This window comes from Neovison vison, chromosome 5 (genome assembly GCF_020171115.1).
Source record: "Neovison vison isolate M4711 chromosome 5, ASM_NN_V1, whole genome shotgun sequence".
Classification (NCBI taxonomy): Eukaryota; Metazoa; Chordata; class Mammalia; order Carnivora; family Mustelidae; genus Neogale; species Neogale vison.
In genome coordinates this window covers 166163676-166189058 of record NC_058095.1, presented here as the reverse complement: position 1 = coordinate 166189058, position 25383 = coordinate 166163676, and the positions used below count along the sequence as shown (strand labels likewise).

Genomic DNA, 25383 nt, shown 5'->3' with positions numbered 1-25383 from the left:
GGAGTGCGTGGCCAGCAGACACATGCACGGACACGCGGCGCTCGGAAACAGTGTTCTCCTGCACAACCAACGCTTTCGGGAACGTACCGCTGTGCTCGGACACTCGTTTAAAAGGACGAAGTGTAGGTTTGGAAGAAAATGGGCACCAAGATCCTCACAGCAATGACTGGCGCACACGAGGTCGATGGCACCGGCCCGGTAACGGGATCTAAACTGAAGGCGGCCGTGCCCGGGGGACAGACGCTGGGGCGCTGGTGACTTCTCCGGCCGAAGGGCTAAGGGCAGAGGAGAGGGGAGCCCACAGGGAGGCCTCAGTCCCCCACAGCCACACCCGATTTCCTTTTAACCTGTGTTTATTCTCACATTTTTATGCAAAGTTTTCATGTTATTCTACAGGAAAGTGGAATTTATTTTTAAAACGTTTTAAATTGCCCAACCCTGAATAAAAGCACACCGGCTGAAAACCCCGTAACCGCTGCCCCGTGTGAGCCCCCTCCGTGACCCCTGTGCTCTCCCCTCTGTGCTCCCTCCCCCCCGTGATCTCTCCTCTGTGGACCCCCCCCACGAGAGGCCCCCTCCATGCCCCCACCGTGGGCCCCCCTCTGTGACCCGACGCACGCACTCACAAGCGCGCGGGGCTTCCCACGCTGGAGCTCAGAGGCCTGTGGACTCGAGCTGTGCCACGCGCGCGGGCCGAGCCCACCCGGCAAGCCCAGGGCGCCGGCCGAAAGCATGGGCTCCGATCATGGCGCTGGGAAGCAGGGCACGCGGTCAGTGACGGAGCAGCGGGCCCAGAAGGCCGTGCTGGTCAGACGGGACAGGTGTCCGCATCCCGGCGCATCCCGGCGACCCCTGATGAAGTGATCTCCCAATCCCCGAGACGGTCCCCATGTTCCTAAGACGAACCGTGTGAGGGAAGGAAGTCCGTCCGTCACATCCACCCAAAAAGCTGCCGGTGTGAAAACCTGCATTGTCCGAACCTTCCATCGCTCTGCACAGGGGAGCCCTCACCTGTCCCCACGAGCCCGGGCAGATCAGCCCCCCCAAGCCTGGCAGATGTTGTCACCCACAGGCCGTCCTCAGGCCTCCACCATGGAGGCCCCCAGTCCTGGGAGGCCGTGGGGGGATGCGGGACCCATAAGCCTGTGCTGTGACCACACACCGTACCTGGCCGGGTGCCTCGCGGGGTGCTCGGACTTAGACTGAGAAACGACCATCGGTACACGGGGTGCTCACCTACTCCTGGCACAGCCTCAAGGAGTCTCGAATCACGCGACTTAGGGGATTTTGGAAAGGCCTGGGGCTGGGGCTCTCATCCTATCCCTGGCCTCCGGGGAACAGAGGGGAGGGGAGGGAAGGGGAAGGGACGGGGTGCAGGCAGAGTCGATCGCCACAGGCCAGTGACATCATCAGTCATGCCTCCCCAAGAAAGCCTCCCTAAAACCCAAAGGGCTGGTTTGGGGAACTTCCAGGCTGGCGAAGCGGTGGACATCTGGGGACGGACACGAGCTCAGTAGCTTCTGTGAAAGCTCCATGCCCCTTCCCCGTCCCCACACAGCTCTGCCATCCAGCCGGCCCTGGCTTGTGGACCCGTGTAACAGGCTGGTGATCCAGTTCCTAAGCTGTCTTCCCGAGCTCTGTCAGCCACTGTAGCCCATGAAGGGAACCCAAGGTCATCGGGGACAAGTGAGGTGGGGAGGGCCTTGGGGGGCTGAGGCACAGCCGGGTGACCCAATGCTGCCTCCAGCACAGGGTCGGGGCTGGGCTGAGGTCTCAGGCACCTGCTGGTCTGCAGAATGGACCCCCACCCCCACCCCAAGCGAACTGAGTCCAGAACCTAGTCCCCTGCATCTAATCTACCTTACCCCGGCTGCAGGCACGGGGAAAACCACCTGCACTGTCCCGAGGGCCAGCAAACACCTACTGAGCGTGCCCTGTGTGCAGATGACCCCAGAAGCCCCCGGGGCAACAGAGGCTCTCGTAGACACGGCTGGCTACCTCGCGCTGGTCACGAGGGGTTTGCAAGGGCCTGGGTGAGAGATGAAGTACCGAGGTCGCTGCCGAGGGCCGTGGCCGAATGCGGCTCGGGAGGCTGGAAAGGACGGGGCAAGGAGCACCTTCCACGCGGACCTGCTCTCCTCCCGGAAGCCTCCACTCGCCCACGCCGGTCATTCCGGGCTCCCCCGGCCACAGAAGGGCCACACATAGGGGAACGATGGGACTCCCCGCCCTGGCCGGCTGCCAGCCCCACCCCGCTACCTGGGCCTGCTGGGGGCGAGGCGCCCCGTCTTCCGCAGCCGGCCCCGGGCTGAAGCAGGGGAGGAGGTCTCGTTGTCCTGCAGGACCTGCCCAGCCATGGTCAGGTAGGAAGGGGCACTGCCCATCCCCCCAGGGCTCGCCCGGGAGCAGGGCGGCGGAAGACGCCCAGGGCACAGATGGCCGCAGAAGGTGGCGTGGAACAAAGGAAGGCAAACCCTGCTGGAAGCGGAGACGGACTCAGGTTCCGGCTCTGGTAGAATCTGTGTGGTTTTGTCGGCCGCGCAGGCTTACAGAAAGCCCTAGGAACTTCCTTCCAGGCGGGCGTCTCTTGTTACTCCTAACGAGCCCCCTTGACCACAGTCCCCGGGTGACTCAGGCGCTTTGGGATAGTTTCTAGGGAGGGGCTGACCACGCACCGATCACAGGCTGGAAACCCACCCCACCCTCCGGGGCAAGGGGGCGGTAAGCCGGGGAGTTTCCGGGTTTCCGGTGGATGCCGTGTGGGCTGCTGCGAGGGCAACAGCCTGACAGCAGAGGCAGGTGGAAGCTGGCGCCCCCCAGCCCTCCCGCCCGCCCTGGGGTTGCTTCCTTTGGGCAAGGACTGAGTTGTGTTGTTTCTGCTTTTGTTTTTTTGTAAGATATTTTATTTATTTAAGAGAGAGCACACAGAGCTGGGGGGTGCAGGGAGAAGCAGGGAGCGCAATGCGGGGCTCCATCCCAGGACCCCGGGATCATGACCTGAGCCGAGGGCAGACGCTTAGCGAACGAGCCCCCGGCAGCCCTGAGCTGTGTCCGTCACAGCCGAGCGAGAACGTAAGGGCTGTGCTTTCAGGGAGTTCTGCGAGTCGTCCTGGGACATGAAGGAACCCCAAATTCAGAGCTGGCATCTATGGGGGCTGGTCCCGTGGGCTACCCCGTGGGGCAGGTCTGCACTGAGCGCAAGCGTGAGTACTGTCCCCAGTCCTGGTCTCCTGCGAGGTCCCCCAGGGTGTCCAGGTCCCAGGTGACAACCCAGCTGTCGTCCTCAGCCCACAGCCTCCTTTCCTGCCGTTTCCCCTCCCTGTGCTGCTCGTAAAGGGGTGTTGGGGGCGGGGTCTTCATCGGACCCGACGGACCGTACGAGTGACCGGCCGTGGCTGGTAGGGGGGCCTCCTGCACAAGCGGAGAGAGGGGCCCGGGGGAGGGACCCGGGAGCGGCGTCTGACGCACGGCACTCAGCTCCACCAGACACAGGACAGCCCCTCGGGTCCGCGAAGAGCAGGTTCCTGGTCCCCATGGCTCTAGCGCTCTGAGCTGGGCAAGTCATGTTAATGGGAAAAGCTTTATTCTCTTTTCTGATGACAAAGGCAAAACACGATCTGCATAAAACTTTTAGCACAAGACAGAAACACAAAGACGAAAGTACCAACAACCCATCATTGTGACTTTGGGAGATAATCACTGGCGAACACTTTTGTGCATTTTTCCAGGTTTTTTCTGTGCATCTATGCACAAGCACCCAAACGGAGGCCCAACAAGTCACACACGATCTGTGGCCGTCTGTTTTTTCATTTCTCATTAACGTAAACTTATTCAATTCAAATCATTGGCTTTTGTCCCAAGATCATATTCTTTGTATGCTATTGGTATTAAAATATTTTCCATGCAACAATGGTAATTTTTCAATGGTCTTACAACAAAAAATATTTTTTACCCGACAGAGCACAGACTTCACATCAGTAAACGTCCGCCAACACCACGGCCTGCAAGGACCTCAGGGTCCCCTGGCAAGGCTGTTCTGGGCACGGAGACCTGCAGTCCCTCTGGGAGACGGCACACGAGCCTGTGGACAGTGTGACCGCCGGTGCCCTCCTGGACTGGCGCTTTCCAGGCTCCTTCCTGCGGACGGACGCCTCACCATACAGTGTCTGAACTGAAGGGGACTACTGCCCCTGGCTAACCGACCTTCCATTTTAACGGTGCTTCAAAACAAAGGAATAAATAGGAAAAGAACATAAAACAATAAAAGGTGATCTTTTTGCATTTATTTGCTTTTTTATTGCCTCTGAAGCCATAAAACAACCCGACTGTTTGGCCATCGGTGAGGTTCAAGGACAGCGTGGACACTCTCGGACAGGCTTAGGCTGTCCACACACCGTCTGTTTTCTGTTAAAACTCATGCCAGGGTGTAAAGCCTTCCGGTCCCTTAGTATTTCATCCCAAAAGAGCAGACTTTAAGGCTCCGTGCTCTGACTGCTGAAGTCCTAACTCAAAACCCAGAGAACAGGGTCCCCCGACAGGCCCCTCCGAGGACGGCTTTAGGCACCTAAACAAGAGGGCAGTCGGGTCCCCACGGCTCTCCGTCTGCCCCTCCCCAACACGCCACACGCAAGGGGGAGGCAGGACCCCACCGGACACACAGTGGCTCCGAATGGCCCCCGGAGACGTCCCCTTGGGTACGCCGTACGCAGAACACGCCTGACGTCCAAAGGCTGCTAATTTTAGTGCTGGTCTGGGGCCAGCTAACAAACCCAATGTTAGGAGCACAAACAAAGCAAAATGAACGTCGTTAGCAGAGATGAATCTGGAATTGTTACGGCTTCAAAAAAAAAAAGCCGGATGACTTTATCACTCACAGCGCTTTTACCGCTCCCAGGAGCAAAAGCAGCGAGTGCTTCCTCCGGACAAATGCTAGAGAGGGCGCTGGCTGCCTCGGCCCGCAGAGCCACTGGGGATTTCCGCTCAGGTCACGATCTCGGCTCCTGAGATCGAGCCTGGGGGCTTCGTGCCGGGGTCTCCCTCTCCGCTATCCCTGCCCCACACCCCCTCTCTCGAATCAATCAATCTTTAAAAAGGAAAAAAAGGCCAGCGGAGACCCGCCTGCCGCGAATCAGGCAGGAACAACCGCGTCCACCTCTCTTGGGGCGCCCCGGCAGCCCCGCAGACCCGTTCGTACCGCTTTTTAAGTCTCTAAGAACGCCATCATGCGAGAAGAACCGTCTGGTCCCCTCCCAGCACTATTTACCGAATCCAGCATCATCAACGTGTAGGGAACCACTCGGGTTTGCCATTATAAGCAGCGAGAGAAGCAGAGAGGGAATTAACAAAACCTAAAACCTACAAACTTAACAGTAGCGTTTGCAAAACCGCAACATCAAGGTCCTGCCCTTGGTGCCCAGAAGCACCAAAATCGGAAACATTTACCACCTGATGTCCGGGATGTTTATTCTCAACCCAAGTATGTTTGGTCGCTAAAATGTTTCCTTCTACAGCCGTGTTTTCCAGAGCCTCCCGCGGGTCCACTTACAGAAGGTGCGGCGGGGCGGGCCGTGCCCCCGGGGGCCGCAGCTGCACACGCTAGGGTCAAGCGCCCGGACAGGCTGCACGTGATTCAGGAGGTAAGTGCCGTCAGCATCCACCGGCTCCTGCACCTTAACCAGCCTTTTGTTACAGATAAACGGGACCTCATTTTGCATTTTTTGTCCTGATCGTTCTGTTCTTAGGCTTAAAAAAAACCATTCTCCAGGCAGAATCAGCTCTGCTTATGGTTCTCACCCCCAATCACACAGAATTCCCGGCAGAAAAGACCCCATTTCCTCTCTCTCAGAACATGCCCGCGTCCCTGCCTAGGCCCTCCAGGCCCTCGAGCCCCTACGAAGGTCGGCGTGTCCCCAACGTGAGCCCAGGGCGCACGGGGCCCAGCTGACCTGCCCCACCACCCTCTGACCTGCTGCTGCTCCACAAGCTTCCTTCCTCACGCAGATTCTCCGGAAGCAGAGAGACGGAGGGTCTAGGGCGTCAACTGTCCACGGCAGGCCCACCCACACCAGCAAACGGGCCGCCTGACACCCCGGATGGCCCACCGCTCAGTTCCACTGACGTCCCCACTTGCCTCTGGGTGAGAAGCAGCCTGTTCTCTGCGCGTGGACCCAGCGCCGGCTTCCCAGGCCCTGCCGACCCCTCAGAGGCCCCAGCCGCACACCCTCCTGCCGGGCAGTCGCCTGACGCAAAGCCGGTGCCTGCAGGGCTCCAGGAGGAAGGCGGGCAGGAGGGGCCTGGAGGAGGTGCCAGGCCCCAGGGTCAGCAGCAACAGAGAGGCCCGAGTCTCACTGAGCTGTGGCCCAGTGAAGACAGGGTAACTCTCGGGGCTTCAGAGGGACAGAATCCACCAAGGGGGCTGGGTTGAAACACGACCTAAGGTTTGGGATTTGGGAATGTCTGGGCCCGACGGACCTGAGGCCCCGACAGCGTGCGGGGCTTGAAGCACGACTGCAGGGCCCGGGGAGCAGCCCTGGCCGAGACGTGTGACCTGTGACTCCCCAACCTCACGAGGGAGGGAAAGCCTGAGAGGGACACGGCACGCGAACACCTCGAGGACAGCGTGCCCCCGTAAAGCCGGCCACAAAGGGATCAACGCCGTCTGCCCCGCTCAGACTCGCCAAAATCACGGAGACACAAAACAGAACGGAGATCAGCTGGGCCGGGGGCGTCGTCTGGAAGGAGAGGGCTCTGCAAGACGGAGAGTCCCCGAGACAGACAGGGGACGCTGCACGGGGACGTGAATGTGCTCAGGGCTGTGGATGTGTATCCACGAAATGGTCACGGCGCGAAGTTTACATCAGGTGTGTTTTACCAGAATAAAAGCACTGCTGCGCGTCTCACCGATCCCTCGGGAAGTCTGGGACAAAGGGTGCTGTCGGCCACCGTCCTGCCACACGAGAGTCTGTTGTGTGTCTCTGCCAAGTGGCCTTCCACGGACATGCGGCACCACAGGGGCCCATGGAAGCGGCACACGACACGCTCCCAGAGTGGCCAGGCCGGGCCCCCACTTCTGCTCCTCTGTCTCTGCATCCCCATGCCCCGCGGCACCTTACAGCTGGGGAGCTGGGGGGGCGGGGGCTGGGGGTCCCCCGCAGGGCTGCCACCACCACGTCAACTGATGTTAGTTCTCTGGTTGAGATGAGAACGGTCCCCGTCGGGGGTCAGGGCTCCTGTGGGACATGGCAGGCCTCGGGGGATAGGGGAAGAAGGGAGCCCGGAGGACGGGGTGCAGGGAAGGGCGACCCCACAAGGCTGCCTCCTGCCTCCGTCTGCGCCGGCCCGGGCAGAGACTTTTTGCCCGCATTCCGGCTCCTCCGGATGGGGGAACTCCCAGACTGGTGTCTGGTTTCGTTCCGTCCTTATCCACAGTTAGCCGTCGGGGCAAGATTAAATGGCCAGAAAGTGATCTTCCCACACGGTAAGCCGGGAAGGAACTTTCCGCTCTGCCCGAGACGGCTGGAACCTGAGAAGCCAAACGAGAAGCCAACCGAGCTCTGCCTGCAGACGAGACATGACGGCACCTCAGGAATCCTGCGGATCGTCCCGCGTGGGCCGAACGGTTTCCCTTTATTTAAATACGCTCAATAACACGGATCTTGCCCCACAAGAACCGCAATGTTTTTCAAAGACCCCATTTCACAAAAACCAGCCGTAAGCGTAGCACCGACGCGGCCAGGCCTCGAAGCACCGGCACGTCCCCTGAAAGTCAAGGGACACCGCTCCCGGTCCTCACCCCTCTGCGCGCCAACCACGCGCCCGAACAAGCCCGGTCCGAGGTCGGATCCCGCGCGGAGTTCGGGGGCACCTGCAGGAAGAAGACCCACTCCTGAGACGGCGAAGACGCCGCCGGGGGGTGTGCACGTGACGCTGAGCCCCCACACCGGCCTCAGGAACCACCTGCCGCCGCCCGATGGACGGAGGGAGGGCGGAATGCCGGCTGATTTCTCTCCAGCCAGAGGCCGCACGTCAGAAACGGGTCCTGGCCCCAGCCGGACCCCAGGCGGGCCGGGAAAGGGGGCTCTGGGGAGAAGGTGGGGTGTGTGACGGGCAGCTAATGGCAGAGCCTGTCGCCTGACAAGGAAAGGGCCGCGGCTCTGGGCCTGGCCCTGCGTACTGCTCACTCCCCTCTGCACTTGAGATTGGCCCAACTGGGGGGGCCTCCCTGAGCCTCCTAAGGTTTCCTGGTGGTGATGCAAGAGGGGAAAAGCCCCTGCCCTGGAGACAGGCCAGCCTCTCCGACCCATCTGGGACTGGAGGCCACACATCCTGCCTCCCCCCACCATGGGGCGGGGGAAGGACACCATCTAGACCCAGGAGGGCTGCAGGGAGCCAGCCCTCACGCCATCCCCAGGTAAGCCCAACCCTGAGCAGAGGAGCTCATCCGTCTCTGCAGGGAGCAGGGGGAGACCCAATGAGGCCGCTCTTGACCTGTGGGGACACTGTGTACTCCTGGGGAGCGACAGGCCAGGGTTTCTGGGAAGCAGAACCCGGTGCAGGATGTCGGGGAGAGCCCAGCTCTAAGTGTGGAAGGAAGCGGAGAGAGCACTTGCAAGCGAGCTCAAGAGGTGCCTGACTGCTCTCATCTGGGCTCTTGACTCCCAGAAAGAGGTCTCGTGGGACACGCAGGGCGCCAGCTCTCGGGATTCCGGTATGCGCTGCCCCCTCACTGGGCGGCCCTGGGCCGGGCGGCGCCCCCTCCACCTTCGTGACTGCTGCTCCTGGGGGTGGGCCAGTCAGAAGGACGGACGCAGGCGCCTGCCTGTCTGCTCCCGTCCCCCCAAAAGTTAAATTCCACTTCACACCTCGGGCGCCCGCCCGCCTCCCGGAGATGGAAGCCGGAACTCAGGAAGGCCGGACGTCCAGCGCAAGGGAAAACCCGTGACTGCGGGGCCAGGCCGCGGCGTCCCGCGAGTTCGGGGGGATCCGTCTTTGCTTCTGTCTCGTGGCAGGGCTGGAATTCGGCCCAACCCACAGTCCTGCCCTCTGCACTTTCGCTCTGAACTCGTAACTCAGGACCCTCTTCCTGCCTCGGGTCACACAGCGTGACGGCAAATACTAAGGCAAATACTAAGTCACAGAGAACGGGAGCCTCTCTGCTTTAGGAAGAAGGCGAAGGCGGGGCAAGGCCACAGGGAGCCCGGGGCAAGCCGCACCTGCAGCAGCTGGAGGGCTGGGGCCCCGACCGCACGGCCAGAGGCAGGAGCAGGGCTCAGGCACCGGGAGGGAAAGGCGCACCCAGCGGAAGCACCGTCATGCCCCGGGCTCGCAGGTCGCAGCGACTGGCACAGGGACTGGTCGCCGGTCACATCGCGTCTCCTTCCCTCAAATACAAAACATGCCAAGCCCCGTCCAACGTCACCACACAAGCGACGTCTGACCCCAGTGACCCCGTCTTCAGGCCCCAGCATGGCCTCCCAGCTGCCCCCGGTCCAGCCACAGCCCCTGCATCCAACCACTGTGCGGAATCGCGACCAGGCTCGCAGAGCGACGGGAGCCGAGCGGCAGGCGGGACCCGGGTCCCCTCCAGGGAGCCTCGGGGCGGAGCGGAGCAGCCGCAGCGTGACTCGTCCTGCCGCAGCTGCTTCCAGTTTCATCATTTCCGTATGTGCCGGACGTGGAACCGGTCTTGCTCCCCACTGCCAAGTCGCCTGTGAGCAGCCCAGCCTCACTGTCCTACTGCCGAACGTCTACCACGTGGGGCTCCCACCACGGAGGACCAACACCGCGTGCAAAGCGAGGGGTCGGAGCCACAGGCCCAGGGAGGTCACACACACACCCCCCGGATACGGGGCCTTGCCGCCACAGCAGGCGGCCTGCCCCGTTGTCACTGTTGGGGCCACAGCACCGCGGCGGTCACTGGCCTCCATCATCAGCGTGCCCAGGAGGACTGCCAGGGGCTGGCAGGGGCCTCGAACTGCAGGACGGCCCAAATCCGGAAACGGGTTGGAGCCATACGGGCGACACAGGGCGACCGTCGCGGCCGACGCACCTGCTTGAGCTCCCTGACCTCTAGAGTTTACAAGGTCAGAGGCCACCTCTGGCCTGTAGGACGCGGATCAAAATCCATCTGAGAAGCCACCTTTCCAGAAGGGCCCGGAGACGAGAGACCCGACTTCCATGTCACACCCTGCGTCACAACAGAGAAACAGCTCCAAAAACCTGGTCAAAGGGTCACGGATGGCAGATTTCACCCCCAGCCTGCCACGCGGCCGACACGCAGTGTGCAGCAGGAAGGCACGGGCGGGCCCGAGCACGTCGCAGCCTCACTTCAGCCCACATTCCCAGGGGCGGGAGGGCAGGGGGCCAGGGTGCAGTCCGGGAGCCTTGGTGACAGGTGCACCTGCCCAGAGCCCTCCTGGGGGCAGCCGAGGACCCTCCCACACCCCATCACGTATGTGAGCACCCTGGACACCCTCTTAGGGTGGGCTCCGGAGCCCAGCCCTCGGCCAAGCCCACTGGAAGAATGAAGCAAAGCAGAGTTGGATATTCACCATCCAGGCCGGAGAGGAGGCGTCCCCTGAGCCGCAGGGACTAGCCGTGGCAGGAAAGGACAGGACAGTTCAGCGCTGCACGCAGCCCTCGAGGCAAAGGCCACGCCGTGGGGAGGAGCACAAGACGCCCTCCGTCAGACTAGGGACAGGAGGGCAAGAAACTGAAAAAAAAAAAACCAATGTCAACCCATTGTTTTTTTTAATGAAGCGCGAGGGTGCAAAGGAAAAGCAATTAATTCTCTTTTCACGTTTACTTCTTCACCTGCCAAATGGGGCTCTGGCCAACGCAGCACGCGGCGTGGTTTTTTAATGAGACAAACCACGGTATAATTACTCAGTTTTATGGCTAAGTCTCTTGTTAATAAACTCGGTACTAAGAAGAGGGACCTGCAGCTGTTCTCTAAAAAGAAACAGAACAAACTCATGAAATCAAAAAACGACCCCGATTTAAGAACGGAAGATAAATCTAGCAGGTGTGGCCGAAGGAACGGGACATGGGTTCTCACAGAAGCGGGCATCGGAGAGCTGCTCGCGGACGTGCTTCACGTTTAACACGTCTCAGTCTGTGAGGCGGTGGGAGACACGATGGTACCGACGAGCCGCCAGCGGACGACGTGCTCCGCCCGGGCGGCCAGCAGATCGGAGCTTCCGGAAGAAAACGTGCACCCAGCCCTTGAACCCCTGCTTGTCCCAAAGCAGGAAACGGCACGTGACTCCCCGCGGCCCAGCGCACCCGTGCGGAGGAGCGGTGTGCGGCGAGGCAGCGCCGTGGACGCCGACTTTCAGGCAGCCCGTCCCCCGAAGGGTCCCTTCCTGACCCCGTGCCGGCGACACGCTCAGGAAGGCAGCGGGAGCGGCGCGGGTCCGAGAGCCGGCGAGGAGAGGCCCCCGTCACGCGCTACTGAAGTACGGAGCACCACCGGCTCCGGGGGTCGGTCCCGCTAAGCTTTAACCAGAGCCCGAGTTTCAGTGAGGCTCTGCTGACCCCGCGGCGCTCGGTCCCGCGAACTGAGAATGTCCCCAAGCGGCCAGACGCCTGCGCTCGTACGACAAAGCTCCCAGCGGCGTGTGACTCGGGCTCCGTTTCCGACAAAAGGGCTCGGACGTGGCCGGCGATCGCGCACCGGCAAGGGCAGAAGGTGCTGAATTTCACGTTCCGTACGTCTTACCACAATGAAAAAAACTGCCCATAAACCTACCTATTGCCCGCTTGTCCAATAAACCGAGAGTCTGTTGTAACGTTAAAAATCACCCCAACTGACCAATTATGTACCACGTTCCTCATTTCGCCACGTAATCCGTGGAAAACTGAGCACTTCGCCAGAAGCGGCACACGTCAGGTCGTCCACGTTCCAGGCCATGACATCAGCAGCGGCAGGTGCGCAGGCGGCCTCCGTCCGCCCCCGCAGCCCGGCCTCGGCCTCACCGCACACGGAGGCCGCCCCGACCTCCTCCAGCAGCGCCCAGTCCCGACCCTCCTGCGCGCGGTTCACGGTCCTCGGCGGCCGCTCCTGGCCCCGTCACCCGCCGCGCACATGCTGCCTCCGGGACGGCTCCCTGCTGAAGCCTCAGTGCATACAGCAGGCGCCCAGTATGTGCTCCACACACCCTAGACCTTTCTTTACGAGAACCGCCCTGGGCTGCCCCCCACGACTCCTCCAGGGCCGCAAGCTCGCCTAGTTGACTCTGTCGACGTCAGACAAAGCGCGGGACAGCAGGAGCGGGACAGCAGGAGCGGCCCCAGGCCACCGCGGCCTTCCCCACACGCTCGCCCTCTCGGGCGCCCGACGCTGCCGTTACTGGGGGACGAGGCGCGGGCGCCACACGGCTCTCCCAGCTCTTCAGGGCTCGTCTATGCTCGTCAGACTCCGCGTGGCGCCCACACGTTTTTACAGAGAAACGGGCACTGCCTGCGGTTATCTGTCCGTCTGTCCGTCTCCGTCGAGCTCCGACTCAGCCTCACATCACACATCCTCCGGACCAGTGAGCATCTGTAACTTTATTCCATGTAACAATTTTAAATTAACTCCATGATTTTAAAACTTGGGTTTTAGTGGCGAATTTCTGAGATCTTGAGAACTCACACAGGAATCTAGATGATACCCTAATGGCAGAGCCTGTGTCCCTAATCCTCGGCTGAAAATAGGCTGGAGGAAATCCTCTTTCCTCAGGAGGAGGGAGATTACGTAATGCCGCGTCGGGTGGCCGCCCCCTCCTCAGCCTGCCCGTCCAGGCCACTCCGGCACGCGGGAGGGACGGGAGCCTCCGGATCGTCCGGGCCCAGAGAGGCTGGAGGAGAACTCCGGGCCGGCTTCAAACACTGTCACAGACTTGGGGCTCCTCTTACCGACGGGACCACGTGGCCTGCACCGTCCGCAAAGCCAATGACACGGGCTCTCCTGATGGTCGAGGCCGGCCTCACTCCTGACCCGAGGACAACCGTGCTTCGGGGCACGTCCACTCCGTGCGCAAATCCCAGATGAAGGAAGACCGGGCAGGGCTGGAGAAGCGCCCGCCGCGGAGAGAGAGAGCAGCAGGGTCGGGGGCTGGGCCACCAGCGTGTGCGCCCCCGAGCACATCGGGGTCGTGTGAGCACAGCCGGCCACAGGCGGGAGCACGGGTCCTACTCTGCGAGCTAGGAAGTCAGGCTCCGTGTCCAACACTCACTTTCCAGACCCGCCAAAGGCACGGTGCCACGCTGTCCAGAGCCCAGCAAAGTCTGCCGGTGCCACTCCACTGACCGGAGGCGCCCGGTCGCGGCGCTCCAGCCGGGGCAGACACGTCCAGTCCAGCTAGGTGCCGAACACCGAGACGTCTGTCCCGTTCCCAGGCAGACACTGCGCACAGGGCTGTAGCCTGTCTCAGCGCAGGCCCCGCGCTCCTGCTGGCCTCCCGCAGCAGCGGCCCAGAGACACAGACATGCTGCGGCCTCGGGCCGGTCGGCGACGGGAGCCGGGCTCTATTATAGCCACGAAGGGCCCAGGTGCCACAATCTTAGAGAAGTAGCCGTTCCCACTGAACATCCAGTTTCGCCTCTCCAGGTCTCGTGGAACATTCACTCCTGTGTTTTCGACAGAACCGTAAGCAGACTTCAGGTGCCTTTCCTCTCGGATGCCCCCATCTGGGTGGGAGTTTACGGCCTGAACGGGGCCAGCTCCCAGCGCATGGCCCCGGACTGCACGGTGCCTCTCCTAAACTCGTACAGGCAAGCCCTAACCACCAGCACGACCGTACCTGGAGACGGGGGCCATGTACACTCTCCCCGCCGGAACCTCCAGCACATGAGCAAAGGCCCTGTGAGGCCACGGCAGGACGGCGGCCGTCCGCAGGCCAGGAAGATGCTCTCACCGGAAGCCGGATGTGCCGGCTCCTTGACCTTGGACTGTCTGCTACGTCGCCGGCCTGGCCTGTTTGTTACTGGGGCCTGAGCTGACTGAGAAGCACTTAGCCGCACATGTCTCCCTTCGTGTCTTAAACGCTAGCATTTGAAATCAACACCCAAGTTCACGGACTCTGTGACGAGCACCGTAAACAACGTGTGAACCCTTCCGGGGAACCATTCCTCCCGGACCACACTCTCAGCCTCGATTTCCTGGATCCTCAAACCCGTATGTTAGGATCACGGTTCCAGAAACCCGCTGGCCGCTGCCCTCAGCTAACGAGACACAGGAAGAAAGGCCCACTGAGAGACGAGAGCACGGGCAAACCCAACGAAGAGCGCAGGGTCTCGAGGAAGCTGTGCCGCCCACTCCTACAGCCCTGCGCTCGCTCCCTGCACACACGTGCTGGCAGGGGAGCGTGAGGGGCCCCCGGTGACCGTGCCATCGAGCAACAGCCTGGACGGGCACCGGCTCCCGCACGGCCCTCGGGAGCATTCAGGGCAAAGGGAGGCAGGTGTGTCCCTGCACCTTCCCGGGCACACGGTGCTCCTGGGGCCGGCTTGATAACCACGAGCCACGTCAACAGCCGCCCACCGACCCCCGTCCTCCAGGGACGGCTCAGGAGGGGTCCTGAAACATGACAGATTCCAAAAGCAGGTGCTGCTGGAAGGAAAAGGCGCCTTCAACCGGAGCACGAGGCAGGGGCTGCACAGGGCACGTTGGGAGTGAGAACTTCCAGCTCTGCTCCATCTCCCAGGGGCGGGAAAGCGTGTGAAATGCAGCTCGGGGTCCACGGAAACTGCGGACCACCTGGTTTTACACCAGATGCTACCCGGCCCTTCCTTCCCTGCCTAATTCTCACTGCCCCCAGCGCCAGGCACAGTGGGTATGCCTACCCGCGTTCCAGTACATCCCATCCCTAGATCAAGCAAGCAGGGCTTTCTGACACAGCTCCGTTCACACACGTCGACCACGAAATAGAGTGTCTGTGCGTGTCCTGAACAGCAAAGCACAGGGCCAAGGGTAACGGTGAGAAGGGGACCAGGGAGGGGTCGAAGCAGGTCATAGCCACACACCAGCTTCGCCAGACAGCAGGTCAGGGCACCTAGAACGCTCCTAGCCTCGAGCTCACAAGTTCATAGACTTGTGTCCCCCTGACCTCTCACAAAGGTCGCCCCACAGTCTTCCCAAATCGCATCTTGGGCAGGAAAAAGCAGGTCCATGCAGGTGCACCTGGGGGCAAATTCACCAACAAAATAAAAGGTCAAGGTATTTCCGCAAAGCGATCCCCCAGTGAAGTGAGCAGAGAGGGCCGGTCCTCGTTGTTGTTCTGGGAACCGGGCCAACGGCTCACCGTGACCCCTTCGCCCGACGCAGAGACGGCGGACGGGGTCGCTTCTTGTGCAGAGTGGCCGGAGCGCCCCTTCTCCGAGTGGTTGGAACTGTTCCCTCCTTCTGGCAAGGGTAGCCAGACGTCCCACCTGCGTCTGGGAGGAGCTGGCCCACCGTCCTGTCTCTGGGTCTTTCTCTCTCTGTCTCTCTGTCCGTCTATCTCCCTCTCTCTGTCTCTCCCCCTCTGTCTGTCTCTGTCCCTGTCTGTCCCTCTCCCTCCCTCTCTCTCTACCTTCCGCTCTCCGTCCGTCTCTCTCCCTCCTCCTTCCATCTGTGTCTCAGGTTCTCTGTCTCTGTCTCTCTTGCTGTTTCTCTCCCTCCGTCTCTCCCCTTTCCTCCTTCTGTCTCTCTGTCTTCCTCTGTCTGTCTCTGTCTCCCTCCATCTCTCTTGGCAGCTGTGCTGGCTACTCCCAGCCGGGGACAGGGATGGAGGGTAGGGGACAAGCAGACTAGGGGCACAGATGCCCGGTCCGTCAGGCTACGCCTTCTCCCCATCCCTGGGATACATACGTTACTGGTCTTTGGCCAGAGTCTTTTTCACAAGTAACAAACCTTCTCTGGAAAGTCCTGTCTCGTCTTCCAAACCAGGGGAAAAGATCCTTTTCATTACCTTTCTGAGCCGGGAAAACGTTCTGAGCCCCGCACCCCCAGAAGCGTGGAGCTGTTACTGGCAGGAAATGAGCTGCTTCCCGCTGCCTGGACGGAGCTCTGGGAGAGGGTGTGAGCTCGGGGCTGCCCCGGGCCGCACGCGGTCCAGGAGGAATCGTTTTCAGGAAGGTTCCCGCGTTGTTTGCTCTAAGCCGCTGACCGCGTCGGTGAACCTGGGTGTTGACTGTAAGATGGAGCCTTGAAGACACAAAGGCCAGAGGCTCAACGCAGGTGACAACGGGAGAAGCCATGGGAGAAAACCAAAAGCCCCAGCTAACCCTTGGCCTCCATGCTGGGCCCCCTCCCGGCCCTGCACTCCAGCAGGGGGGCGCCCGTTGTCCTCAGGCGGGGGGGTCTCCCTCCAGGGAGTAAACCAGGGTGTCCTGCACTCCCAGGGACCAGCTGGGGGGCTGTGAGCAAGGCAGGCACACCCCAGGGGACGTGAGGGACGTCAGGGAACCCGAGAAACAGTGGGGCCGCGGGAGAGCCGGCATGCTCCTGGCGGGGGACAGAGGGGCCGCGGGACAGTGTGCAGCCCCCGGCCAGGGGTCACTCAGTGGGCAGCTGTGGTGGGAGGGTAGGGCAGCAACCCTGGAGGGCGGGCCAGATCGTGCTGAAGGAGAGGGGAGGTGTGGACGTCATGCGCGTTCACACACACTTCTGAAGCCACCAAGTGCCTGCCTGTGTCCTTGGACAAGGGGTCTGAACCTTAACTAAGGCCGGCACTCCTTCAAGAATCTAACCAAAATTGGGAAACCCAATTATTTTGCCCAGAAAAAAAAAACCACGTATGCTGTTTGAAGGGAGCTGGGTCCCACCAGTAAGCAGGGAAGAGCGGTCCCCATCCAGGTCCGGCAGTGGCCCCGTGGCGGGTACCTCCTCCCAGGGCCCCATGGCCCACAGAGGCAAGAAGGGGATCCCAAGCCAGGGACCCACACACCCCAGGACCTGCTGCGACCCACAGGGGAGCGCTGTTCCGGACGCAGGGAAACCTTCAAGCAGAAGCCACCAAGCCCATCCCACGGACCCACCAGGGGCCACAGCCCTGAGGACCCAACATTCCCCACTGTGGTGCTGACTGTGCAAGGGGTTGGGCCCGATGCCTGCCGCTCCCACACGGCGATGATGCTGGTTCATGTACCAAGGAAGAGTTATTCTAAGGTTGAGAGATCCTGCCAGGTGATGTTAATTCTCCAGGATTGTAGATGTTCCATTGGCATAGGATCTTTGGACTCTGGTCACCAGGAAAAGCTTTCAGGCAAAGAGTTGTAGGTGAAAGCCAGCAGACTGGTGTTTACAGAAATGAGGGAGTGCTGAGGGAGAATATAGGTGGGTGCCAATGGTGACTGCTATCCGGAACAAGGCATGAAACAGCACCGTAGGGCACAGTCAAGGAATTGCTGTTTATTCAGCATTCTGGGAATGCAGAAAGCTCATGTGTAAGCATCAGGATCCAAGGCTGTCTAGATATATAGGAACCAAATCTCAAAGGGCCATCTGAGGAAGATAGACTAAGAAAGTTGAGTTTTGTACTGAGGGCCATTATGTATTTTTTAAAAATTGTCATGAGAGGGGCGCCTGGTGGCTCAGTGGGTTAAGCCTCTTTCTTCAGCTCAAGTCATGATCTCAGGGTTCTGGGATCGAGCCCTGCATTGGGCTCTCAGCTCGGTGGGGAGCTTGTTTCCCACCCCCCCTGCCTACTTGTGATCTCTGTCTCTGTCAATAAATAAATAAAATATTTAAAAAAAAAAAAAAAAAACATGTACCAAGGAAGGAGAATCCAGAAGTCTGTAGTCACGTGAGCCTTAAGAGACTGTCATCAATCACTTACGATCCCTGGAAGCTCCCTTTGAAGCATCCGGGGTGACCTCTGCCACGCCCTTCTCCTTCTCTGCAGCCCCCACACAAGGAGGAATCCCTCAGACAGATGCTTTCAGAAGGACCACCCTGTGCCAGGAACTGGTCCAGGCGCGTGGCGGGCAGCTGAAAGGCTGCGTGGACGTGGATGGGGTGCCTGGGGCTCCTCCGGGCAGGGCTGTGCCCGGAGGAGAGAGGGCACCAGCGCAGAGCCCCATGGGGACCGAGAAGGGCCAGCAGCAGGCGGGAAGGCCATGGGGCTGCCGTGCAGCCTCTCTGCCTGGACACGGCCGTGTCCCCCAGCCCCGGCCCCACGTGGATTCCTGTGTTTGGCTTCCTGCCTGCTGCTGCCCCCGCCACCACCTAAAGGAACGCCCCGGGGACCAGGCCTGGCTGTGCCGGGCTTGGAGAGGAATCGGTGTGCGCACAAGGCACTGGCTGGTGTGTGCCGGGAGAATGTGAAGGACTCCAAGGGCCTCCAGGGTGATGGAGATGGTGATGAGCCCCCACCCGGCCGCCCCAGCAAGTATGAGACATGTTGGCAAGAGGGGAAAGCTCAGCTGCGAAGGAGGCGGAGAAACGGAGCTGGGAAAAGTGTGCAGCTTGAGAACAGGCTATGTGCGGGGCCGGCCACCAGCACGGGGTCTCAGCTCGGACACAGATGATCCAGGAGGAAGGAGGAGGCGCGGGGTCCCAAACCACAGGGGGACAAGGGCAGACCAGGCAGGGCCGGTGGGCCGCCTGGAGGAGGAGGCATCCTGTCCGGTGACTACGTTCCCTCCAGGAAGCCCACCGCGAGGTCTCGACAGTCCGCAGCACGCCGGGGGTCTGAAGGCCTGAGCGGCGCGGGGCTGCGAGCAGTGGGCGCCGGGGCATTCCCAGTGGGACATGCGAGCCCGCGCGGGGAGGAGCCCTCATCGTCTCCATGAGAAGCCGGGGGTGTCAGCCCGCGCGCCGGGGGCTCACAGAGGCGGAGGCAGCTGGGACTTCTGACCTCCACCAGCCACGATGGTGTGTCCCTGCGGTGCCGGCAGGCGAGCGACAGCAGCAGCAACCCTCGCTCACGCGGCTGGACCTCTAACGCTGCCAGGACTGGCCTCCCGGACTCTCCCGCAGACGAGAGCATTTCTGCCCACACTTAACCCGGTCAGAAAAGCTTTCACGAGTCCCGGCCGACTTTTATCAAGCCTGTTCCTGCTGGAGCACGCGGCGGGGCGCGGGGCCGTCTGGGTTGAGGGGATGGCCGGGGCCTCCTGCGGCATTTGCGGGCGGAGCCAGTGCGGTTCTCACCACCACAAAGGAGACGGCGCGCTCACCCCCGAAACCCAACTGACTGTAGCAAAACCCGGCACAGAAACCGCTTGCCCGCACCGCACCGTGGTTAAGCCGGCCCTGCGGCTCGGAGAACAGCATCCCAGGGGGCTTGCCGCCGGCACGCGGAGCTGCTCTGGGGCGCGTGGGAGCAGAGCAGGGAGTTCGCTGCGGGCCGGAGCGCAGAGGGGGCCAGAGACCAGGCAGGTTGCCTGCGAGTGTGCGGCGAGCCCCGGGGGCCAAGGACCCGTGTGGGGCGCACTGGCTCCCGTCCACACGCGGCCAGGCCAGGCCTCACACGAGGCGAGGCTTGCTGCCTCCTGCACCTGCAAGCCCAGCGGGAGGAGCCTCCCCTGCGGGGTTAGGCAGGGCTGGGGGAGGGGCTCCTAGTCCAGCCGTGTTGGAAGTTCTCCTACAGGGACTGGAAGGACCGAGGGGAAGGAACGTCTGCCCCGTGGACAGGACGCCTCCCCGGGAGTGCAGACCGGCCCAGACACAGAGACGGCTGTGCTTTCTAGAAGGGTTACAGCACTCAAACACAGTCGTGCTTAAAGTTCTCCGGGGACCCCAAATATTTACTTTACCCGACAGAGAAAGCCCTAATGTCACAGCTTGTTCCAGAAACAGGACCCACCTAGCAAGGAACGCCTGCCCGTTTTCCAGACGTTTACTGTGTCTAATATAAGAACGCTAAAAAGCAAAAGGTGTGAGAAACAAGTGGAGACGCAGGGGCAACACGGCAGCGCGAGCGACGCACACTTGGGCCGAGCGACCGGACGCAAACAGCAGACACGGAACAAGACGGAGCTCAGACCCACAGACCTGTGGGTAGGTCTCCCGACCGGGCCACCCAGAAGGGAAGAAGGAGGCCGGTGTCCTACCGGTGTGGTCATCCTGGCCGGGGATGCGCACGCGTGAGCACACACATGGACAGACGCCGCCTGTGGCCTGGCCTGTGCTCAGGAGTGGAGTGCCCAGGCCACCCCGCCCGGGGACTGACTCGTGCTAATGGCTCACAGTGACCAGAGCAGCTCCCGAGAGCTGGGCCGTGCTCCGAGCTCACCGCACCCCTCAGGGAGCCTCTCCACGGCCGGTCTCGGACGGGACCACGGAGGTGGGCCTGCCCACGGTCCCACGGCTTCCCCCGCCGGCTGGCCAGGTGCCCACAGAGCTCGCGGGGACCCGTGAGGCTGCATAGGCTTCTTCCAGAACTGAATCCCCCTGAACCCAGGCGTCGCCCCTCCCATCTATAAGGAGGAAAGAGAACGACCTCTCCGTCCACTTCGTTACGTCAGAAGCATCTGTAAACAGGCCCAACTACCTTGTGGTCCATAAATCACCTGACGGTACACAAGCACCGGCCGTGTGTGTGCAAGCTCACCCCTGCACGGCCTCCGTCCGTCCACAGCACCAGCAATATGTGCTCTGCGGTCCAGACAGCAGGACCACGACAGACTTCTCCCTTCCATGCACCTGTTCTCTCTCTCTCTCTCTGGAGTTTGCCAGACGGGAACATCTGCAGCCACGCTCTCGAGGACTCCTTTGCCTTCTGGCAACGCTCACACCTCAGGAGGAGCGGAGACGTTTTCTCTGCCCCAGCAACGCGGAGCGCGTGAGCACGGGCAGAGAACGGGGCAAGCTCTTGTTTGTGCTCATAAAGTCAGAGGGAAACCACGACGACCCACGGACGTACTCAGCTACAGGCTCTGCCTCTCCTTCGAGGAAAACGTAATATAATTTGGTCCTACATGATGACGAGCCCCGACAGAACCTGACGCTTCCTGGGAAAACTCAGATGAGCTCAACAGCACAAACAGCTTAGTATCAGGGAAAGGGACGGTTCTGTACGCGGCTGCGCTGAAACCGCCCAGCGCCCAGACTGGGGAAAAAAAAGCTGTGGAATGGAGAAGAGGACTGCTAGTGAGTGACCTACAGCCCGTGTTGCAGGAACGGCAGCAGACAGCGTCCGCGCCTGGAAAGTTCCTTAAGCAACAACTGCCACTTCGGTCTGGCAGAAGACGTCACCTCGTAAGCCTCAAGATACAGTGAAGGGAACTTGAACGTCCCAACCGCGAGACACTCACATAAACCAATACGACATAGACCAGCTGAGGGCCTGCAGGAAAGGCATGTGTCTGCCCCACTCCCGGGACGCAGGGTCCAGAACCGGGGGGGGGCGGTCAGACCCACTGGGCAGTGAGGGGCCGCCCGATCGGAGGACACCGTGGGTCAGAGGGGACCGCCCACCCGCTCTCCATCCCTCCTGGAGGCAGATGGCACGTCCCCCTCGCCACACAACCCTCCCTTTTATCAAGACTTGGAAGGGAACGGAAATTAACCCTGCGCACAGGTTAAATAACACTAGCTGCACCGTTTCTCCGGTTTCCCTTTGGGGAACAGAGGCAGGGGCATAACCCGCCGAAGGGCAGCTGGGAAGACAGCGTCCCTGCCCAACAAAGCGTTTCTTCTACCCACGGTCACTGGGACGGGGCTTTCTAGAACTTCCCACCCTGCAGAAACGAACGTGTCCTCTGAACGTGTCCTCAGTCCACATTCAGGGTGGACTCCGGGGGAATCACGGAGCTTTCACCGGCCGGCCTGCCCCACCCCTTCTCTCCGCTGCAAGGTCAGGCGCCTGACCTGCCCCAGGGAGCCGGGACCTGGGGAAGGTGGGCACAGTCACCTTGACCCGCGTCTTCTGCTGAGGGAGTCAGCGCGGGGGACGGGACGTGGCGGTGCCATCCACGAAGACCCCACGAAGATCCCGGCCGGGGCCTCTTCCTCAGCGAGCTCACAAACAGGAAAGTGTGTCCGAGACAATCCTACGCGGAAAAAGCCCCCGGTTCCCACAGTGATGCCCCGCACGCGCCGGCCGGCGGCTCCAACAAGCCGTGCGCGACCGCGGACCGACGTCGGCCGCGAACAAGGCGCCTTTGTGGAGCCGGTGGCAGGAAACACCACCCTCCGGACAGCGCTTTCTCCCGGGCGCACACGCCCTCGGCACCGCTGCCAGGGCCACGGCCACGCGCAGTCCCCTCGCTCCGGGGTCGGGAACACCCGCTTTGCCCTCCGAGCCCGAACTGAGCCCCGTCCCGCGCCCCCGAGCGCGGACTCCAGACGGCGCGCACAGCCCCGGCCTCCGCTCCGATTGGTCACTTCCCGGGAAGCGGTGCCAAACTTCACTGGCGGGTCCCCGGCGCTGTCACACGGACCCGGCGAAGGGGAGCTTCTCCGCGCGGGCGCGCTCTGCCGTCCCGCCCGCCCGTCCCTCCGCAGCCCGCGCCGGGCAGCCCCCTCCCCACGGGTCGCGGGGGGCGCGCGGGCCGGAGCAGGTGGACGGGCGCCCGGGCCCCGCCGCCGCACGCCCGAGGTGCGCCCTCCGCGAGCCTCCCCGGCGCCCTGCCCGCGCCCCGAGCTGCGCGAGCCCCCGGGACCCCGGACCCCGGCCGCACAGGGGGGCGCGCGCGACAGGTCCGACCCCGGGGCCCATCCCCGCCCCCCCCAGCCGCGGGCCGGACTCACGTATCGGTGCACGAGCGTCCGCACCCGGCCGCAGTCCATGGCTCCTCCGGCCGCGCCCGCCCGCGCTCAGCGCCCCCGCGCCCGGCTCGGCGCGCCCATGGGCCCGGGCCCCAGTGCGGCCGCGCGCCCCCGACCGGGTCACGGCCTGGGCGCGCCGGGCGCTGCGGGGGGCGGCCGCGGCCCCTCCGCGCTCATGCCCGGCCCGGCCCGCGGGGGTGGCCGCGGGGGTGGCCGCTCGGCCGCGGTGGCTGCTCGGGGCCCGGACTGCCGGCGGGGGCTGCGGGCGGGGAGCACGGAGGCGCGGGCGGTCCGCTCGGCTGCTCGGCTCGCCGCTCCTCTGCTCGCCTCTGCGCGCGGCTCCTCCTCTCCCGGGCTCCGCTCCCCGGCTCCGCCCCTCCCGCCCCTGCCCTCCGCCCGCCGCCCCCCTCGGCCCTGCCTCGGGCCGCCCGGGCCCCGCGCGCACGTCACGGGCGCCAGTGAGCATGCGCCCCGCGCCCGCCGCCCCCGCCCCTGCCCGCCACGCCCGCCCTCGCTCACCGCGCGCGCGCGGGGCCCGCCCTCCGCGTCCCTGAGCCCGGCCGGCCCCGGCGCGCGGACGGCCCGAGGGCGCTGGGCGGTGGGGGCGGGGACGACTCCCTGTTGCTTCCGCCTCCCGGGGCCTGGCCTGCGGCCCGGTGCGCCCCGCGGGAAGGAGCCTCGGCCTGGCCCGCCCCGGCCTGACGCCCGCCCGAAACTTCGGTCTCGCTCCGGAAGGCCGGAGGGCGGGCGCCAGGTCGCGGAGGGCGCCGTGGGGCCGGGCGGGAGACCCGCTGCCCGGGTCTGGGCGGCGCGCTGGGGCCCAGTCGGTCCCCAGCCGGTCCCCAAGCGCGGGGGCTCCTGCTTCGCAGGTGGGGGCGGGGTCGTGCCTCGGGCAATGCCCCGTGCGCTCCGCTTTGCTGCGCGGGGGTGCGGGCGAGCCCGGGCTCCGCCGCCTGCGATCCTTCCTCTAAGAAACCCGCGCCCTCCCGCGCCCTGGCCTCCTGGCCTTTGCTGTCCAGAGTCGTGCTCTGGCTGCGGCGAGGTGTGGAACCGTTCTCGAACCTGTTGCAGCAGCGGGCAGCCGGGCTGGGCCGCCGGTCCCGTTCCTTCCTGCCCCGTCCAGGGCGGCCACCCCGAGGCCCAGTCTGGGAGGCCACGCCCGGCCCCGGGCTCCAGGTCCCTGCGGCACCGCGCTCCGCGCTGCCGGCCCTGAACCGGGCGGGCAGAGCTGGTCCTGAGAGGCGCGACCCCACAATTTCACTCCCGCCCCGGGCTGTTTCTGGTTTCCCAGCGGAGAACGGACTCTTCGGCTCGCAGTCGGCCTGTGCTAAGTGAGGGGCTTTGCTGCAGCTTCTCTGCCTGCTGCCTCCATGTCACCTTGTGACACCTGAGTGGCAGAGGCCAGAGGGACAGTGCCCCGGCCATGGGAGGGGTGCGGTGGAAGAGAAGCCCTGTTACCTGCTTTCTGGCCTAGAAAGGAGTCCGCTTAGAGGGAAGAGTGACCAGCAACGACCTGGGGTCTGCATCACCTTCCTTCCGTAAACACTCCAGATTGGGGTCTGCTCACACGGTGATTCTCCTCATTCATCCTAGTCACTCTGGCCTTCTCTGTCCTGCTCTGAGCCCAGGAAGCTAACGGTCATCCTCACTGGCCCCTCACCGACCAGGCCACCTGCGGCAAGCTGAAGACCCGGAGGGTCTGGGCACATCCTTCCCGTCTGGCCTGGCCTCCCTTGGGGTCCGCAGTGAGGACAGCGCCTGGAGACCTCCCTTTTCCACTGTGTCAACTTGGGTCAGGTTCCAAGAACTATAGTCTTCTCCTCCGGCCTCCGTGGCCTCCTGCTCCTGCCGTCCCTGGGCAGCAGCACCCCTTGATGGGTCCCTCTGTCCCACTGTCTCCCAAATCTCTCAAGAAGACCCCTGCTTCCCGCCAGGCCCCTCATGGCTAGGGCCAGATTTGGACTAGGCTTCTACCTTACCAACCGCACCGTTGCGAGGGTGTGCGTGCAGAAGCAGAGGGCAGGCTGGCTGGGCGAAGGCCAGCTGTCTCCCAGGAGCTTCAGTCTCCCAGGAGCTACTTCAGTCAAGGACGAATGTTAATTCCGTGCTGTTGTAGGCGCTCCCCTCTGTCCTTGCCAGCGGAAACCCGTCATGGTCCAGGAACCCGCCAAACCCGCGCTCCCGTAAGCCGTCCTTTCCCACGACTTGTTTAAAACAAGTCCAAGCCAATGAATCCCGCTGTGGGGAAGAACGTTTCCTCACTCTTAGGAAGGCACATGAAGGGAAGTACTACCCGTTTCCTGCCGGCTGTGTGTCGGGCTGCCATGGCAGGTGCCGGCTCCCGGAGGCAGCGCGAGGACCATCCTCGCAGCGGGGACAGCAGCTCGGGAAGATGAGAGCAAGGCTGGAGCCTTGCTCATACCGTTGGCCACGCACTGATCCCGCCATAACTTAAAACCTGTGGAACCAAATCAGTTAGGGCTTAACTAAAACCCAGCCCACCCCGGGACTCCGTGACTTATTTCCGTGGAACCGCTGCTAACTCGAAAGCTTCAACAGCAGGTGCTTCTTCCTCAGGACTCTGTGGTTTGGCAGAATGGCTCCTCGGCTCCTTCTGGTGTTGATTGGGGTTGTTCGTGGGGGACTCCGCAGGACCTAAAAGGTTCCAAGACTTTGGCCACATGTCCGGTGTCTCAGCTTGGGGG

General features: G+C 62.7%; 2 protein-coding genes across 3 annotated transcripts in view; one reads left to right on the top strand and one right to left on the bottom strand.

Moving 5' to 3' along the window:
• ATP11A (ATPase phospholipid transporting 11A) overlaps positions 1–22754 on the bottom strand; it is a 103575-nt gene extending 80821 nt beyond the window's left edge. Inside the window, exon 1 of one of the 2 annotated variants that reach the window (XM_044250136.1) lies at positions 22661–22754. In XM_044250136.1, the coding sequence (XP_044106071.1) occupies positions 22661–22699 (39 nt within the window). In that variant the 5' untranslated portion in view covers positions 22700–22754. Of the gene's footprint in view, positions 1–5263; positions 5294–22660 lie in introns of those variants that run through there. The other variant, XM_044250141.1, reaches the window with a different exon arrangement.
• LOC122907498 (collagen alpha-1(I) chain-like) lies at positions 22698–24013 on the top strand. Its single transcript, XM_044250314.1, has 2 exons — positions 22698–23605; positions 23698–24013. The coding sequence occupies exons 1-2, from the start codon at positions 22698–22700 to the stop codon at positions 24011–24013; spliced, it is 1224 nt and encodes a 407-aa protein (XP_044106249.1).
• The last annotated feature ends 1370 nt before the right edge of the window (positions 24014–25383 follow it).